Source organism: Acanthisitta chloris, unplaced genomic scaffold (genome assembly GCF_000695815.1).
Source record: "Acanthisitta chloris isolate BGI_N310 unplaced genomic scaffold, ASM69581v1 scaffold3133, whole genome shotgun sequence".
In the NCBI taxonomy this organism is placed as follows: domain Eukaryota; kingdom Metazoa; phylum Chordata; class Aves; order Passeriformes; family Acanthisittidae; genus Acanthisitta; species Acanthisitta chloris.
In genome coordinates this window covers 62109-79100 of record NW_008665313.1, presented here as the reverse complement: position 1 = coordinate 79100, position 16992 = coordinate 62109, and the positions used below count along the sequence as shown (strand labels likewise).

General features: G+C 39.7%; 1 protein-coding gene across 1 annotated transcript in view; it reads right to left on the bottom strand.

The window, feature by feature from the left end:
- Window positions 1–16485, bottom strand: part of PDE3A (phosphodiesterase 3A, cGMP-inhibited) — a 77701-nt gene extending 61216 nt beyond the window's left edge. The window contains exon 1 of the mRNA XM_009071680.1: window positions 16438–16485. Within this exon, the coding sequence (XP_009069928.1) occupies window positions 16438–16485 (48 nt within the window). The remainder of the gene's footprint in view (window positions 1–16437) is intronic.
- Between the last annotated feature and the right edge of the window lie 507 nt (window positions 16486–16992).

Below are 16992 nucleotides of genomic sequence, written 5' to 3'. Positions count from 1 at the left end.
TTGCCTTCTAAAAGATAGTGACATTATTTAATCAATAGAAAATTAATCATATAAAGAAAAAAAAATCCATGAAATTATTACATCTCTGAAAACTACTCAAACTTAGAAAGGAGTCATGTGGCTCACTGGAGAGCCAGAATACCTGGAGCTGCAGACCAATCTGCATTTCTCCTCAGGACTGATTATCAAGGAGTAAACAACAAATAAGAATTTGTTTCAAAATCCTGTGGTACAGACAGGTTTCATGGTCAGGAAGTTAATTTCCAGGACTGAAAATGCAGGCCCTGTGTAGATGCTGCTTCTGGTTTCTCCATGGCCAGTCCTGGAACCAAACAGCCCAGCACTACACACACCAAAGCTGTAATTGGTTCTCCAGAGCAGATTTGTCTGATACATCAGATCCAAATAACAAACAACAGAAATAAAACTTTTGCAACAAAGACATGACACATTTTCTCATGTTTTAAGAGCATTTTTTTGCATTACATAAAATGTCATTTTAAATGCAGCAGACACCCACATCCCTCCCACATGCCTACATATATGGTCTATCCATATACTTATGAAAATATATTATTTAAACATTATTCACAAAAAATGCAAATCTGATGAAACTCCAGCTTGACAGCAGAGCAGAAAAAAACCAAACCAGCACCCAACTGCTAGATGTGTCTCACAATATATGATAACCCTTGCATGTGAGAAAAGGATGGGGTCTCACACCCTTCCTTAGATACATAAAGTATATGTTATGGGCTGTTACAATATTAAGTCATTCCAGATCAGATGCCTCAAACACTGTCACTCTCTTGCTGAGCCTCTGCCAGAAATGCTTTGGAGAATGTCTGGCAAAAGGAGGACTTTGTATCTGACATCATCAGCTTCCAAATGAACACACACAGCTTGCTGGGAATGCTGTTTGTTTGGGGTTACAAGGCACTATGACTATTTGACTTCTGTCAGCATTTGTGCCATTCATCAGCTGAGACTTGAAAGTGTTACTTGCCTTCCCTTTAAACACTAAATAGAGAAAGCACATCTCAGCAAAGCATGGGGGTAAGCTCCTTGTTACAAGACTGACACCGAAGTTGTAATACAGAAAATAAACCAATAAAATCAAATTCTTGATTGTATTTAAGCAGTAGGTTCCTCTTTAACTGCTCAAGTACATGAGGGATTATAGGGAAGAGATGGCCAGCAGAAGGCAGCATCAAGAGTGTCCTTGCTCATAAACTCAAATATAAATACTAGCAATTCCCTCCTATTTCTTCCTTCTGCAGTGCATCTAGACATGGAGCATGGAAAAAAAAATAATCTTCTTTCTTGCAGCAGGAAAGCCAGTGAGGAGAAAACCATGAAGAGTTTTGTACATGGCCTCAAAACTTAAACCACAGCATCATGAAGTGGACAACATGAGGCAAGTGGTGGTGTCAAGGTCTCACAACACTTTCACCCACGTTAAATAATTGAGAAGTCTTCTGCCAATTACTGAGCCCAGAAGGCAAACCTGTGTGCAGCAATAACAGCTGAGGGGATGAGTTCACTGACACAGCACAGGGCAGTTTTCTGCCAAGCATCACTTTGAAAACTGAGTAGACAGCAAGTGCTCAGGCATCCTGGCAGCAGTAGAAACCCACAAACTGGACTGCTAGACCCAGATACCCTTCCCACCCCCACAGCACAGTCAGGGCACAAAAGAAATCTGAATACCTTGGTACTAACTGTATCCTAAATACTGACAAAAAGCAGAAGGCAGTGAGTCATTTTCTTTCACTTATGCAAAGATCTCACTTGATGTTAATGTAATATCATCACACAGACATAACAAATTAATGCATCACCTGGATGGCAATTCTCACTCAGCAATATGCCAGGAATTCAGAAATCAAGTTACACTCTGCTAAGGCATCCAGAGCACAATACACACAGGGCAGACTATTTCACCCCCCTAGACAGAGTGGCAATCCCACCTTGGATTTTCAGTTTTCACCACCTACTCCTATTTCTAAATTCATCTTCCCTACCCCCCGCCCCAGTACTTTTATTTTAAAGCATTCATCCTCATTAATGAATTGTGATATAATTAAAATTCACTGATTAGTGACATTAATGGAAAGAAGGCAAATAAAATAAAATTGCATGGAATAGACAAAGATTGTATTTTTATATACTGAAATGCCAGTGCCAAATTCACTTTGATCTCTGAGTGGCAAGCAAAAAAAGCGTAGAGACAGTAAAAAAAGATCACATCATATGTTACGATGTTTCTGTGAAAGAACTGTTGCAGAGATGAGCATTTTCTATCACCTGAGTAAAAACCAATAATAAGAAAGTTTACTATAACTATGAGAGCCATTTTTTGGTTTGTAAATTATCAGTATTCTCATATTAGATAGTAGGTTTTGTAGTGTAATAAAGACATAAGGATTTGGCTTCTAAAATGTCATGGCAACAAAAATGAAAATGTATTCTGAATTTTTAAAAACCCTATAAAAATACTAAATATCATCAGCAACAAAATGAAGTTATAAAGAAGTTTAAGAGACTCAGCTTTTGGTTTGTTTTCCTGGGTTAGAAAGTGTCACTAGGTTATGACGCTGTCAAATGGCTCAGTGAAAGAGCCAAGTTTAGATACAGGACAAAAGCTGAAAGGTATAGTTAGGCTCTGATAAGAGCAGATCAAACTATTAAAAGTACTAACAGATGGACATGAGCAACAAGCACAATTTGAAGTTTTTTCCTGAACAGAAAAAGACTTTTATTTTAAAGATCGAAGCTATAGTTGTAGGTTGATTATGGTTTAAATACCGAGAACCCAGACCACATTCTGTGAATGGGATAAGTTCCATATCAGAAATGTTGCAAAAGGAAAAAAAAGGTTGGCAAGGCTAAGGCAACTTTGGTTGTATTCAAGGACCTAGACAGAGCCAAAGATGATACAAAGGAGGCCTGAGAGGAATCTAGAAGTGAATTAGGAGGAAGCATAACTCTGAGGTCTCTACACTCTCTGCTGAGTCAAAAAGTAAAGAGGCATTTGAACATAACTGAAGGGAAAAAAAGTGATACAGGTCCAAATACAGTAAAATTACAGGCCCTAATACAGTAAATTGAGCATACAGAAGAATATCATCAAATGTGGAGGTGAAGATAAGGTAGTAAGTGCTGACATGCACTCTGTCAGCTGAAAACATGTATGGGATGCCAGTCTGGATGTAGTACATAGAAATATCTGTGAAGGACTGGGCAGGCATTACAGCTGAATGGGAGCAAGTAGTCAAACTGAGGACCCTGAAGTAATATCTAGAAAAATAACAACTATATTACTGAGTCCAAAAAATTTGCATGTAAAACAGACCCATGATAAACATGCATATAAAATTTTATGGCAGTGTGAGGAGCTTACACACTAAGTTAAATTCCAGTTTCTTGGTAATGGACTAAATGGTCCTCTGACATCATCAGTGTTACTCCAACATGACAGGGAATGGGATAGATTCTAAGCAGTTAGCTTCATACTGGAAGGGATGATTGGGCAAGTGAGAGGAGCACAGAGAACAGTCCTCCAAATGAGATGAAGTGCCGTGAGGGGAAGACTCATATCAGTAAAAATGGTACTGCTTTGTAAAGGCAATTGATATCATGACACACCAATTCCTAATTAAAGAGACATAGGAGGTGCACTTTGAAATAACTCCAGACAAAAAGTCTGACCCAAAACTTGTTCTGTGTCTTTATGTAATTACCACATCAAGTGGTTCCTTCTAGACCACACAAAAGAGATGCTGATATAGGAAGGTTCATTTGCCCTACTGCAAGGACTCCAAAGGGCCTGACTTAAAGAAACAAGCAGAGTGCAGGTTCCACATCCATTACACAATGAACACCTCCCAAGCAATGAAAAACTGAGATAGAGTTTTCAGTGAAAGACAGTTGACCATTAGAAACTGGACTGGGATCACCAGATCACTTCTCTCAGGTCAGTTGTTGCTAACATTGTCTTGACATTTAAGTCGAGCACTTCCCTTTGGCAACAACAGAACTATGTGTGCCATATTAAAATATCTTGGATTTGTTTCTTTCTGCTCCTATGGCGAGGAGTTGCTAAAAATTCCTGGACTTCAGAACTCCAGTAATAATTCCAAAACAAAATGTTGGAAGTACATCTTTTTAAATGCCTGCAGCAACAAAAATAGCACATCCCTAGGACCTCTAGCATCTCAGGAATCCACCACTCAGTTGCATAACTTTTCCAGTTTCCTTTTCCCAACTTTAACACTCAGTGTTGGGGAGGTGGAGCAGGATCATCACAATCTTGAAAGAAAGATGCTGTCTATGCAGTCCCTAAGCTAAAGGGATGCCCCACATTAAGAGATTTACTCCAGAAAATGTGGCTAGTGCAGGACAAGACAGTGTGCCTTACACCCCTCTTAGGGTACTTCCACTTCAGTTTCTACTTTTCCTTCTCTCCCATGCTCTACTTGCTCTTCAGTAAAACATGTACACTGCACAGCATGAGTTTAAGCATGCTGGGGGGATTATCACAACTGAGATGCTGATGTACCACTGTCCTTTGACAGAGGAGACACTGTGCCTTGTGTTGCTCCTCTACCACCATCAAGGTGTATCCACTGTCCATGCTACTATTAGTAGTAGCTCAAAAAGAAAAGCTAGTGTCTGTTTGTAAGACTATGCACAGAAACCACATGTACAGTCATACATTTTAACAACTCCTATCTGGACAGAAACAAGTCCAAATCTGCAGTGTGATTTTGTCCAGGGGCTGTTTCTGTGATGAGAATTCAACCACATCAAAATCCCAGCAACTGTCACCATTCTGAGGCAGCCTTGTCTCAAAGGCAACGTTGATCCTTCAAGATCCTAATCACTGACTTCAGCTATTCATCACTTTCACATCCCACAGAGTTGTAAGGAATAGAAAGCAGTGCTGCAGCTTCTCTTGTCAGCTAAGCCCCCCTCCTTTTCTGCATCTTAATGAAGAACTTAATATAAAATAATTATTTGCAGATTGTTCACTCAACTCCAACTGTTAATTTAAAAGAAGCAAGCACATAAAACCCTCCAGGAGTCCAAAAACACAATCTCTATATGCACAAGAGTTGATATTTTTAGACACCTATAAAAATTGGTCCATGATAATATGACACAAAAGCTTATTGCCATTCCACATTTCTATCATGTCCATCACCTAAGTTTGGAATATTCAGGTCCTTCTATCCTGGATGTGAAAACTGAAAATGCTCTATGTGTGGGGTTTACTCTGAAGCCAAGGGCACATATGTGAGAACACCAGATGGACTTTCAAACCTGCACATAACAGAAAATTTCAGATTGTTTCTCTGTCAGATACCAGAAGAATAATAGAGAATATTAACAAGTGGTATTTTCTTGTTTTTAGAGAAGTGAATTCTTGTGCTTCAGAAGCAAAGTTACTGAAAACAGAAAGAAAGGTTATCTGGGTTTCTACCAAAATACTATCCATGTAGTCTGCAAAGGGATTACATGTTTTAAATCCCTACCTTGGTAGCTGGTTTTTAATATAGCTCCAGCTCTCTTTGGAAAGATTTTTTTTCCTGGCTCCCCTTCTCCATCTACAGCCTTTTTTTCCCTCCTCATGAATTTCATGTGCTTGTGGAGGAAGGTGGAGGGAAAACAAAAAGTATCTCCAAGGATGAAGGCTCCATAGCCTCTATGGGTAACCTGTTCCAGTGTCACCCATGGTAAACAACTTCCTTCTTACTTTTAAATGGGAATTCCTGTATTTCAGTTTGTACCCATTGCCTCTTGTCCAGTGACTGGGCACCTCTGAGAAGAGTCTAGCTCCATCTCCTTCACCCTCTCACATCTGGTGTTTATTACACAGGTATTTATGTATTTATATCAATATTTATTGATAAGATCCTCTTGAGCCCACACTTTGTCAGGCTGAAGTTGCAGCTCTCTCAGCCACTCTTCATCTGACAGTCCCTTAATCACCTTTGTGGTCCTTTGTTGGAACCACTCCAGTATTTTTATGTCCCTCTTGTATTGGGGTCACAGACTGTACCCAGCACTCCAGATGTGTCTCACCAGTGCTGAGCTGAGTAGAAGGATCACCTCCTTCAACCTGTTGCCAATGCCCAATGCAGTTCAGTTTTCTGTTGGCTCATATTCAGCTTGGTGTCCACCAGGACACTCAAGGTCTTTCTGTGCCAAGCTGCTCCCCAGCCAGTCAGTCCTGTGTCTGTAGATGCCTGCAGTTATTTCTCTGGCAGTGTGGGAGGCCTTTGGATCTCCCTCTGTTGACCTTAGTAAGATTCCTGTTGGCCCATTTCTCCTGCTTGTCAAGGTCCCTCTGAATGGCAGCACAACCACCTGCTGCAGCAGCCACTCTTCCCAGTTCTGTATAATCTGCAAATCTGCTCAGGGTGCACTCTGTCATTCAGGTTATTAACACCTCTTTCATACTAAATTCTTTCTTTCCCTTTTTTGAGGTTCAGTAACTGGTGCCTCTCTCTCTCCTCTAAGGGTTTGTCTATTCACCATAACTAGTAGCTTTTTCAGTCCTGCACAGAGGCCAGCAAGTCAATAATTATGAACTCTAGACCTGATAATCTCCAGATTTCCTTTATGGACTGCAAGAATTCATCCTGCTCTTGTAACATTCAGGGTAATTCAGGCATTGAAACTGGAGCAATGCAGACCCATTACACAATGAACCTTTGATCTGTAAAATCCAACCCAACATGAAGTTTTCTTTCTTATGACTTGACTTTGAAGATTTACTCCAGCTCTGGTTTATTCTAAAATCTCAGGAGGCTGCTCTAATAATTCAGTTTGAAATTTTGAACACTGATCCATCAGACACAGAACAAAATTATGGCTTACTACTAAAGTCAAGAAAAAGAACATCTGCTGTTGAGAACAGAGCTGATCAGCTGTGAGCTTTTCCACTGGGAAACTCATAAAATGAGCTACTAGAGAATTCAGCATGTGTTTTTGTAAGGAAGGAACAATAGGAAATACTTTCACTTATTTATTCCTTTAAACTATCCCAGAGAGCAGCAATTATAGCATACATATCTTCCCCAGTATGGACACAAAGCACAGGGCGAGGGGAAAAAAGCCAAAACAATACAGTATTAATAAAAATGTTTTTAAAATGAAGTTTCCATTATAGACTGAAATCAGCCAGTTCATTTTGTCCTCGTTAATGAAGACACCTTCCAACACCAATAGAATTGTGGAAACTCTGCAAGGAAGGTTAGTGCACCCATATCCTTTAGAAATGTTACTACTAACACACCAGTCGAAGCACACTGGCATAATCCCAGTTCAGTAAAAAATTAAGCACATTAATCATGTTCATTTCATAATTGGGCTCATCTCTGAATACAGAAAGAAAAAAAATTGCAATGATTGTGTTCAAATATTTGTTTGGGAAGGCGACAAATGCCTGAAACACACATATGCAATAAAATCTTATTGGAAATGAAAAGAGCACCTTGTGGCACAACTCCGCTTTTAATAGTGGTCAGGAGAAAAAATCTAGTCTTCTATCATCACAAAAGCCACAGTGCTGCATCATTTTAACGTGGGGTTTTTTTATAACAGGGAAGCTGGCCATGTCATGCATTATTGTGTGGTCATCACTTCCCTTCATCAGAGCCTCTTTTCAGTTGCTTAATACTTTTTCAAAGCTTTAAATGTTTGTGCTGACGTTTTCCCTTGCAACAGTTCATTTATATTTGGAAAATTTTACCCAGCATAGCCATTTCCAGGAGACTAAGAGACACTGTTTTACTCATTATTGACTACTAAACTCTTTGAGGTGCACCACTCTGCTCTCAGAACATCCCATCCTTACAATCCCGACTGCCCCGCAGAACCTTTCCACTCACACCCTGAGCAGTGCTGGTGGTGAACTGGCAAGGCAAGAGTGATCTCTCTGAGGTGCCAAGCTCGTTACCACCCTGTTCCCTTCCCACATATTCATTAGATAAGCAGAGTAGAAAGCCTGTGGTACAAACAGAAATGGTCCTACAATTGCAGCTAGTGCCTGTGGCTCAACGCCTCACTTTGAAGGGAAGCAAGGCCAAATCTGAGGCAGATTATTTCTTTGAGATAGCTTTCTGCTCTACCTCACTAATTTGCTGCATTAGAAAGCAAGGAAGTATTTCATAGATCATTTCTTAATCCTAGCCTCAGCTTTCTGCACCTTTCCTGCTGCGCAAAAGTGACTCTCCTGCCTCAGCCCAGCTCCATATTCCAACCAACCCACAACCCTCCCATGAGGCCTCTTTCTCATAACATCCCAAACTCCACAAATCCCTGCTCTGCCACTAAAGCTTTGAAAACTTGTCTGCTGAATGAAAGGATAATGTAGGGTTTTATTAACAATGAATAACTGTGGAAAACCACAAAAACATTCTTAACAGGAAGCTTTTTTTTGTTGTTTTGCAAAACCTGTTTTCAGGTAAAATAAGAGGGATTAGATTAAGATCACTGCTGTGATGTGTCTTTCTGCTTCAGGCACGTATTCCCCATGGACCTTCCAAAAGTGAAAGTAGGGGGAGAGATGAGCTAGGACAGATGAGGCTGTAACACCTGGGTGCATGGATTTGAACAAGTTGGAGATGCAGGAGGAGCTGGGAGCTCCTGTGGTCACCCATCCTGCTGCTCCTGCAGCCCATCTGACTGACTGCTGGCACACACTTCTTCTAAGCAAATGCAGTTATATAAGGTACTGCATTGACTCTACCTTGGCTTGCATGGCCTCTCCACAGCTGTGTGTGTTTACTGTTCTGCTGCCACTGAAACCACCTCAAGAGACCACGTGTGGTGGTGGTGGTGGTGGTGGTGCCATGGCAAGGTTGGCTCCCACTACAGGTCACAGCCTGCCTGGGGGACAGGTTGTGCAAAAGGAATAACTAGGCACAATCCACCAGGCACAGACACTTGAAAGGAAAAGGAACTTCTTGGCTCCAGCTGCCCTTGGCTCTACTGCACATTTTCCTAATCCATAGGCAAACTGTGAGCCAGGGAGACTTACAGAGTCTCACACTGACTGCTTCGAGGCCTCCTCACCCATAACCATTGCTTCATCCCCTTTCTCTGTGAAAAGCTTCATGAGCTTTGCACAGAAAGGAGGCACATACCACAAGTCCTTGCTGCACTGAAGGTTTTCATTCAGGTCCCTGATGCTGTCCTGCCTGTAAGTCAGCCTCCACCACAGCTCTCCCCTATACAAGCATCCACACTGATGCCTTCACGACTGTGACCGAGATGCAAGAACAGTTGTCTTACAAAGGCTTGTGCCTCCTCAGCATGAAGTTCCTAGTGAACCTGACTCTGGCTGAACCTCAGCAGTGCCATACTGCTGTCAGGCTGCTGGATGCAAGGGCAGCTGGACAGCAGCAAAGAAAAGTCTGAACTGAATGGACATCTGAGAGAAAAAGAAAGCATAGGACCTCTAGCCTTCTTCTAAAAATATTGGATATGTTGTATCCATCCTCATAGATGTGTAGGGGTTATGAGTGAGGACCATTCAGGGTAGAAAGGCAAGATGCAACTAGCAAAAATGTCTGTGGCTGAGGTGAGCCATTAATAAAAGAAAAAGAAAAAAAAAAAGAAAGTGAAAACAGTTCCCAGTCCTGACAAAGTGAACCTCTTTCATTTCTTTACAGCAGCTTTAATCCATCAGAATTACTTCATACATGAACACTCACATTATGATGGCTGCATGATGTAATGTTACATCAAGCTCTCTCAGAAAATCCCTTGATTTATCGTTTCACAGTTATGACTCAAGTCATATGAGGAACAGTTTATTTGCTGTTTCGCCCTGCATGGGCTATAGGCCATGGGAGCTTGTCCCAACCAGTGGATCAGTGGTAAGGAACAGGATATTGCACTGTACATGCAAACTGCAGCATTGCTGTGTTATCAATCACTGGCAGGTAAGAGAGGCATCACTGCATGGGCTTAACACTAATCCATCCAACTCTAAACTGGTGACTTCGTGGTACAGAAAGCATCACAATTGCTTACACTGCTTTAAGCATGTATTTCTAGCTAAAGAAATATTACTGCATTTATTTAAGTGCATAGTACATTCCTTTCAACAATCTATAGCTGTATAAATCTCTGTAAGTTATTGGTTGTTTGGTTTTCACATTGTTGCATAAATCTATTTCCTCTTTTTAAATTAACAGTCATCAATGAAACAAATTTCCAGCATGGGTTAATGTGTGGAGATTTTTCCTGTCTTAGGACCAATGTCAAATACAATTTATACTCAAAGACTATGGCTCATGAAATCTACAGGGAATTTCACACTGAGGGAAATACTCAACAGCCTTACGGCAAGTATTTAACACCTCTGGCTCATTTGGTTACCACAACATTTTAAATCCATATCCATTCAGTGAAATCATTTTCAGTTGCAGCTCCCAGGGATGAAAAATTAGGATCTGTCCAAGAAACAAGATCCTCAGGCACATACACCACCTAAACCCAACAGAATTTCCCCCCAAACCTGTACTGAAACTTCCAGAAAGACTTTTAGGCAGTCTGAACTGCTGGATGGACAAGAAAGAAAAGCATTCATAAATTCTTCTTTCTGAAGTCATTGAGAAAGACATTCAAGACTGATGCATTAAGAGATACTACAGTTTGTTGAGTAAAGGCTAGTATACAATATTTAATTCATCATCATTTTGTTTAAATTTACTCATGCAAAACATCCACAGGATAAAGCTCTTCCACATATAAAAACATAGCTAGATCAGATGTTTCTCATCAGCTGAAACAAAAAAGAACTCATTCAGGGTTCATACTTAAATCCGCTTTCCTCAGACTTTCACACACACAAAAAGCCAACAACCAAGCAAAAAATTCCCTTGTCGTATCAGAGCCTGGAAACCATGGAGACTTCTGTTAGGTAGTGTCTGTGAGCATAAGTGGTGCTTGAAAGATCAAAAATAAAATTATATAACAACCTATCTCCAAAAAAACAACAACCTTCAACAATATTGCCTATAGACATCATAACCACTCCTGTGGATTTTTTTCTACCCTTTCTTCTCAGCCTGCTCACCCTTGCCCAAACAGTTCTGGGTGTCATTTGATTTGATGTAAGGTGTGTAAAATGAGGAATAAAAGCCACTCAATGATTTTTAAAAAAACAGAAAGTTTGTGCAAATGGAGTATTAGACTTCACTGTGGATTTACATCTACCATGTTTTTAAAACTCAGCTCTGACATATTATTTTAAATTAGAAGTAAGATCAAGCCCACATTCAAATCCCACATTCAGAATTCGATTTTATTTCCTTCCACTGGTCTTTTTTAATCTACTTCTTTTATCTACTCTGAAGAGAGAAGTAGCCTACAATGTTCTACTTACCCATCTAAAGATAATATAATTTCCTCAAGGTAAGCCTAGATCATACTAAGCTAGTGCATCTCTTTAAGGAGTAAAGAATGAATTTGCACCAAGAGGTAGAGGTATTATTCTTATACAATAACTTATGAACAGGATCAGCCTAAAACACTCAAGAAGTTGCCCCCTAAGAATGTAATCTTGCATAGTAACTGCATTTTCCTACAAGGCACTGTTGAGGAGAACAAGCAGAGCAACCCCACTTCATTTGTGCCACCCAGTGTGAGGGGCAGCACAAACAGTTAGGCAAATATCTGTGTTTGGAGCTAAACATCATCTTCCCTCCCTTAGTTTACCTTCAGTCAATCCTTACAGATTCACACTATGCTCAAGTCAACTCCATCTGCATCGCTTACTGAGTCTTACTCTCCCAAAGTGGTAGAAGTGTCGGGGAAATTTCATTTCCTCTTTTAACACCCTTGAGGGTTGAGGGGCTGCTGATGAAATAGATACACAGCTCAGTGCAGTCAACCACAACTCACACTTGGGTAAGGAATACTTCTTTTTCCCATGTACATCATATTGTAATACAGTATGATGCAATGCAACATTAGGGTTAGAGTGATTAAAAGGAAAAGGACATACTGGAAAAGTGAGGCTGAAATACAGCTTTCTTTTAAACAACATTACTGTCTCTACATCATCTTAAGAGAAAGATGTCAAATTATTCACTTAACAACAGAGCATATATTTACTCCTTTTTATCAGGAGATTTCAGAATGCCTGATTGAACTGGATCAATTCAACTCCATTTTAATACAATGAAGGTATATTCATCAACAATGTCTTATTAATTTATTGTGAATTATGATGTGACAGGATGGTATTTTGTGACAGGTAATAAGTCTGAGGTCTCTAGATGTTCACAGTTGTCCAATTCAGATTTAAAACCTACAATACTATAAAATATGGCATGTAATCTACACTTTCCTTCCTCCTCTCAATAAAAAAGTACACAGGAGGATCCATAACAAAAACTGGGAAGCATTTCTGCAGTCCATCCTTCTTTCTGTTGAAGAATTTTCTCCTGATTTGCCTCTCTCTCACTGATAAAGTCAATCCTTCATAGTCAACCGTTTTATATACAGAAAACCAAGTTGGAACATGCTAACACCTCCACTTTCCCTTTCCTTCCTCCTCTCAATAAAAAAGTACACAGGAGGATCCATAACAAAAACTGGGAAGCATTTCTGCAGTCCATCCTTCTTTCTGTTGAAGAATTTTCTCCTGATTTGCCTCTCTCTCACTGATAAAGTCAATCCTTCATAGTCAACCGTTTTATATACAGAAAACCAAGTTGGAACATGCTAACACCTCCACTTTCCTTTCAAGATTATTTCTAGAATTAATTTTTTTTAGTGTCTTTGCATCCCAAGTAAGATGTTGAAAAAAAATTCAGAGAATCCTGGAGTGCCTGGAGCAAGAATAGGAAATACACCAATCATACTCTCATTCATCCCATCTTAGTCCTACTTACTGTGAGAATGCTCCTAACAGCATCCCACAATTTTTACATTACATCTGCTTTGCCCAGCAGATGTTTATATATTTTCTGCTTAAATCTGCTTTACTCTCATCCTTGTTAACATACTTGAAATGATGCATCAACCAAGATGATTCTGAAAATGCAGAGGTTCTGCCAATGCACCAGTGAATTCCTACATATATGTAAGGTATGAAATGCAACAAAGGAACTGGGGAATGCACTGAGGAACCCAGCAACAGGAGACTACACTTTTCCTTAGGCACTCACATAAAGTGCTCCTAAAACCTTTAGAAAAATCTCACTTTTGAGGCAAGGAGATTCTGTTGGTTAAATAAGTCTGCCTTAGTGGGCTGTCATGGCATCTCCACGTTCACAAGCACATGCTCTTGCAAAACCAGCTTTCCCAACATCTTGCAGTATTCATCATGGAAATGTGATCAGCTGGCTCTCACTGTATGCAGAGGACCCCAACCACCCCCATTAAATCACCACAAATCTCTTTACAGTGGCATTGCAAGAGCAGAGACACAACAGAGGCACCAGAGCACAGTACCTGGTCAGCAGTGGGAATCGATTCCCATCTACGCTTCAGCAAGTACAGAGATTTCCGGCTCATCATTTTGAATCTGCTCTAGAGGTTTTTCCAGACTTGAGAAAAAGGCTTCTCCCAAACCAGTGTCAAGAACCTTATTTCTGACTCCTGTGCTTCATTGTAGACAGCAGAGCTCCCCGTGGTACACAAGTTTGTGTGAGCTGCAAGGTCAAGACTCGTTACACTCAAGCTTCTCTCGTTTCTCTAAGCATCTGTCTCCTTGCAGTGCCACACCACAGGGAATCGGTCGAGGCAGGAACAGCCTTCACTGACGAGCTACCTCGCAAAAGCCTGAAGTAGGTAGACAACACCAGACGCACTCAATCTGAAAATAGCTGTTGCTTAGGAACTGGAGGGGTAAAACGCAGCACCTCAGATATATAATTGAGAGCTTTTATATTTAAAAAGAATTAAAAGCCCTGGACCTGTGTTTCTCTCTCGATCATCATTTTACAATGCTGGAGGAACGATTGCTCGATTCCACTGACTCCTGGGGCTACGCCTACATCTCCAGCAAGCCAAACAAGCCTCGGTGACAGAGCAACAAATTCCTCCCACACATTCAAGGTCCCTCGTAAAAACGTGTGCACAAAGCGTGCCGTGGGCCCCACCTGAAACACTGTAGAAGTATCAAGTTCTATGTCTTAGCAGATTTGCTTTTTTTTTTTCTGCAGAGCAATAATATGCCAAGGATGAATTCTGCTCATCACATTTTCTCATAGCATGAGCTAACATTACAAATGGTTATGAATATTTTCCACTCACATGAGTGAGATGATTCTACAGACTGCATTGTATATTTGAGAGAGAGAGAGAGATTTGTTTAGGTGAATGAAACATTTTTAAACATTTAGGAATTTCATGAACTTGGAACTCCATTTTCAAGTTTCACACCTAAATTCTAACCTGTATTAATTTTAAAAATTAAGCAGGGAACATAATGAAATTCACTTTGCACTTTCTGCTTGATTTCAAATCCATAGAGTAAATTTTCTGCATGAAGCACTTAGAGCAGGCAGTGTGGTCTTCAGAGATGAAAAGTAATGGAATAAAAAAAAGAACAAGTAGGTAGCCAGGAACTCATTGCTCTTTGTAAGGCAACCTATAATTACACCCTAATTACAGCAGCCTTAATAGTATAATTACTCTAAAAGAAAAGGAATCCTACAACATACCCACATACCTATACATACATGTGTGTAATCTATTAAAAGGGGAGTGCAATGATGGTGTAGAAGTCAGAAGCAAGTTAAATATTGTAAGGACAGCTTTTTACTTGTCCCATTGACATTCTATTGAATTGCAGATGCTTATCATGAGACAAACTCCTGCAAACAGAAATTCCCACAAGCCTCAGTGTATTTCATTTGACATCCATCGCTCCCTGTAACTACAGCACTTTGCATTTAACTCCTACGTGCAGAAAAAGAACATGTTTTCCAAGTAGGTCATTAAGAAGTATGACATGCACTGTAGTAGTTTCCTCTCATGTTTCAACACATGCCATAGAAAACCTACTAGCTCTTAAAAAATCTTCACTGAATCAGTTATTTTAATGAGCCTTGTTAGAATAACTTTATGAGTTCATATGTAGATTTTAGTTTTATATTATGGCATATCAGTGGTTCCACTTTCTTTTCTCACAAGTGACACTTCTAACATTCACATACACAAGTGGCTTCCGAAGATCCATCTTTCCACTTTCCTCATTTTATTCTATAGGAATTAAAAGATCATAGAAGACTAATAAATTGGCTCCCTATAACCTAAGCCTAACTCCCTTCTTTTTCCTTCCCTCCTCCTTGCTAGCACTGTCCAGGAGAGACTTAAAATGACAGGCTGCCACCTGTAAAAATCAGATCTGCAACCCATCTTCAGCTATTTAATGGAATTTCAAGATGCTTTTGGAATTAGATGCAAGACAGTAGCTTAGAAAGACAGGGAAAAGGAGAATTCTGAAATAGTAAGAGTGCACAATCAAAATATAGTAAATTAATTTTGCATTAAAAATAGTAAAACTTTTCTATTAAATAAGCAGCAACTTCCTGATTAACATATGCTATTTTCACATTAAAAAGATATTTCTTCTAGTAAATCCACAAATCCAGTGATTTCTGCAAGGGGGATTCTGAAGGTTAGGCTAGAAACTATCCTACTGAGATTCAGATTGCAAACATGTAACTCCACAGCAGCAGATTCTGTTTATTATAGGTTTAGCAAAGATCTTCATATTTGTATGAAAATCCTTCACCTGAAGGAAAAGCAATTCCAAAATACCAGAGTTCTAATTTCAACACTAGATGGGAAAAACTGCTTTCCCCAAGCAGGAAAATTCCTGAACATCAATATTGGTAGCAATGTCTCCTTTGCAGCAATTGCAATTCTAAAGATAATTTTAAAATGCATCAGCAGTAGCACAATTTTTTTTTTCAATGATATGTCAAGAGCAAACCAGTAGCTGCACGTGGCTTTCCTGCACCTCCCCACACAGCTCTAACACCACTAATCCTTTCATTACTGGACAAGGTGAGAGGGCCGTCCGAGTTTTGCAAGTTTTTCAGGTTTAAAAAACCCCCAAGAAACACAAAACATACACACATTATTTGAAATTACAATCCTGCCATGTCCTGATGGAGATAGTTGAGAAAGAAATGCTTTCTCAATACCTCTAATCCACCTTTTTGCTACTGAAAGAAACTTTCTGTTGCATTACCCAGCTCTGTCTTGATCAGCTATTTGGATTACAGCTCAAAAATTATGTCATTGAAAGCTGTCAAGGTTTTATGCTTTTTTTCCATTGATTTGATCCTGTAGATATTAACAGAATGAACAACTTTGCCAGTCTCAGATGGAAAACTTGCTTGAATGCCTCAAATTTACCAAAAGCCAAAATCAAACACAAAATGTTGAGCAACTCACCTGTGAGCCTCTGGGTCCTCTTTTGTGATCCCATTCAGAATGCCCCATGAGCTGAAAAGCAAAGAAAAGCAGAGGTAAGTGATAAATTGCACTCATTAGCTTTAATTGAAACATTCATGCTTTTATATCCATTACACGTTTTCTTTGAAAAAAACAGGTTTGCTTTTACAGTGTATTTCACACAGCTTTTAGCTTCATAATGAGGGTGAGAAGACTTGGGAGTTGTTACTCTAACACTGTACCTTTACATTAAGAGCCAAAACACATGTAGCACCACAACACTGCTAGTAAAATTCCCACTGCTATAGATTCAGCTTTAGCCAAATGTTTATTGCTGATCTGGCAAAAGAACAGCTGATATATCATCAAGTTGATTACCAAACCCAGGAGACATGTGATTATACAGCAATGTATATTTTATACCAGGCATGACAGTCATCCTTAAAACTGTTTCACCACTAAATTATTCTCAAAGGTCAAACATTGGGTAGTACAGATGCACTCCAGAAGAAATAACTTTTCTTCTCCCATCTTTTTCCTACCATAATTCCTAAC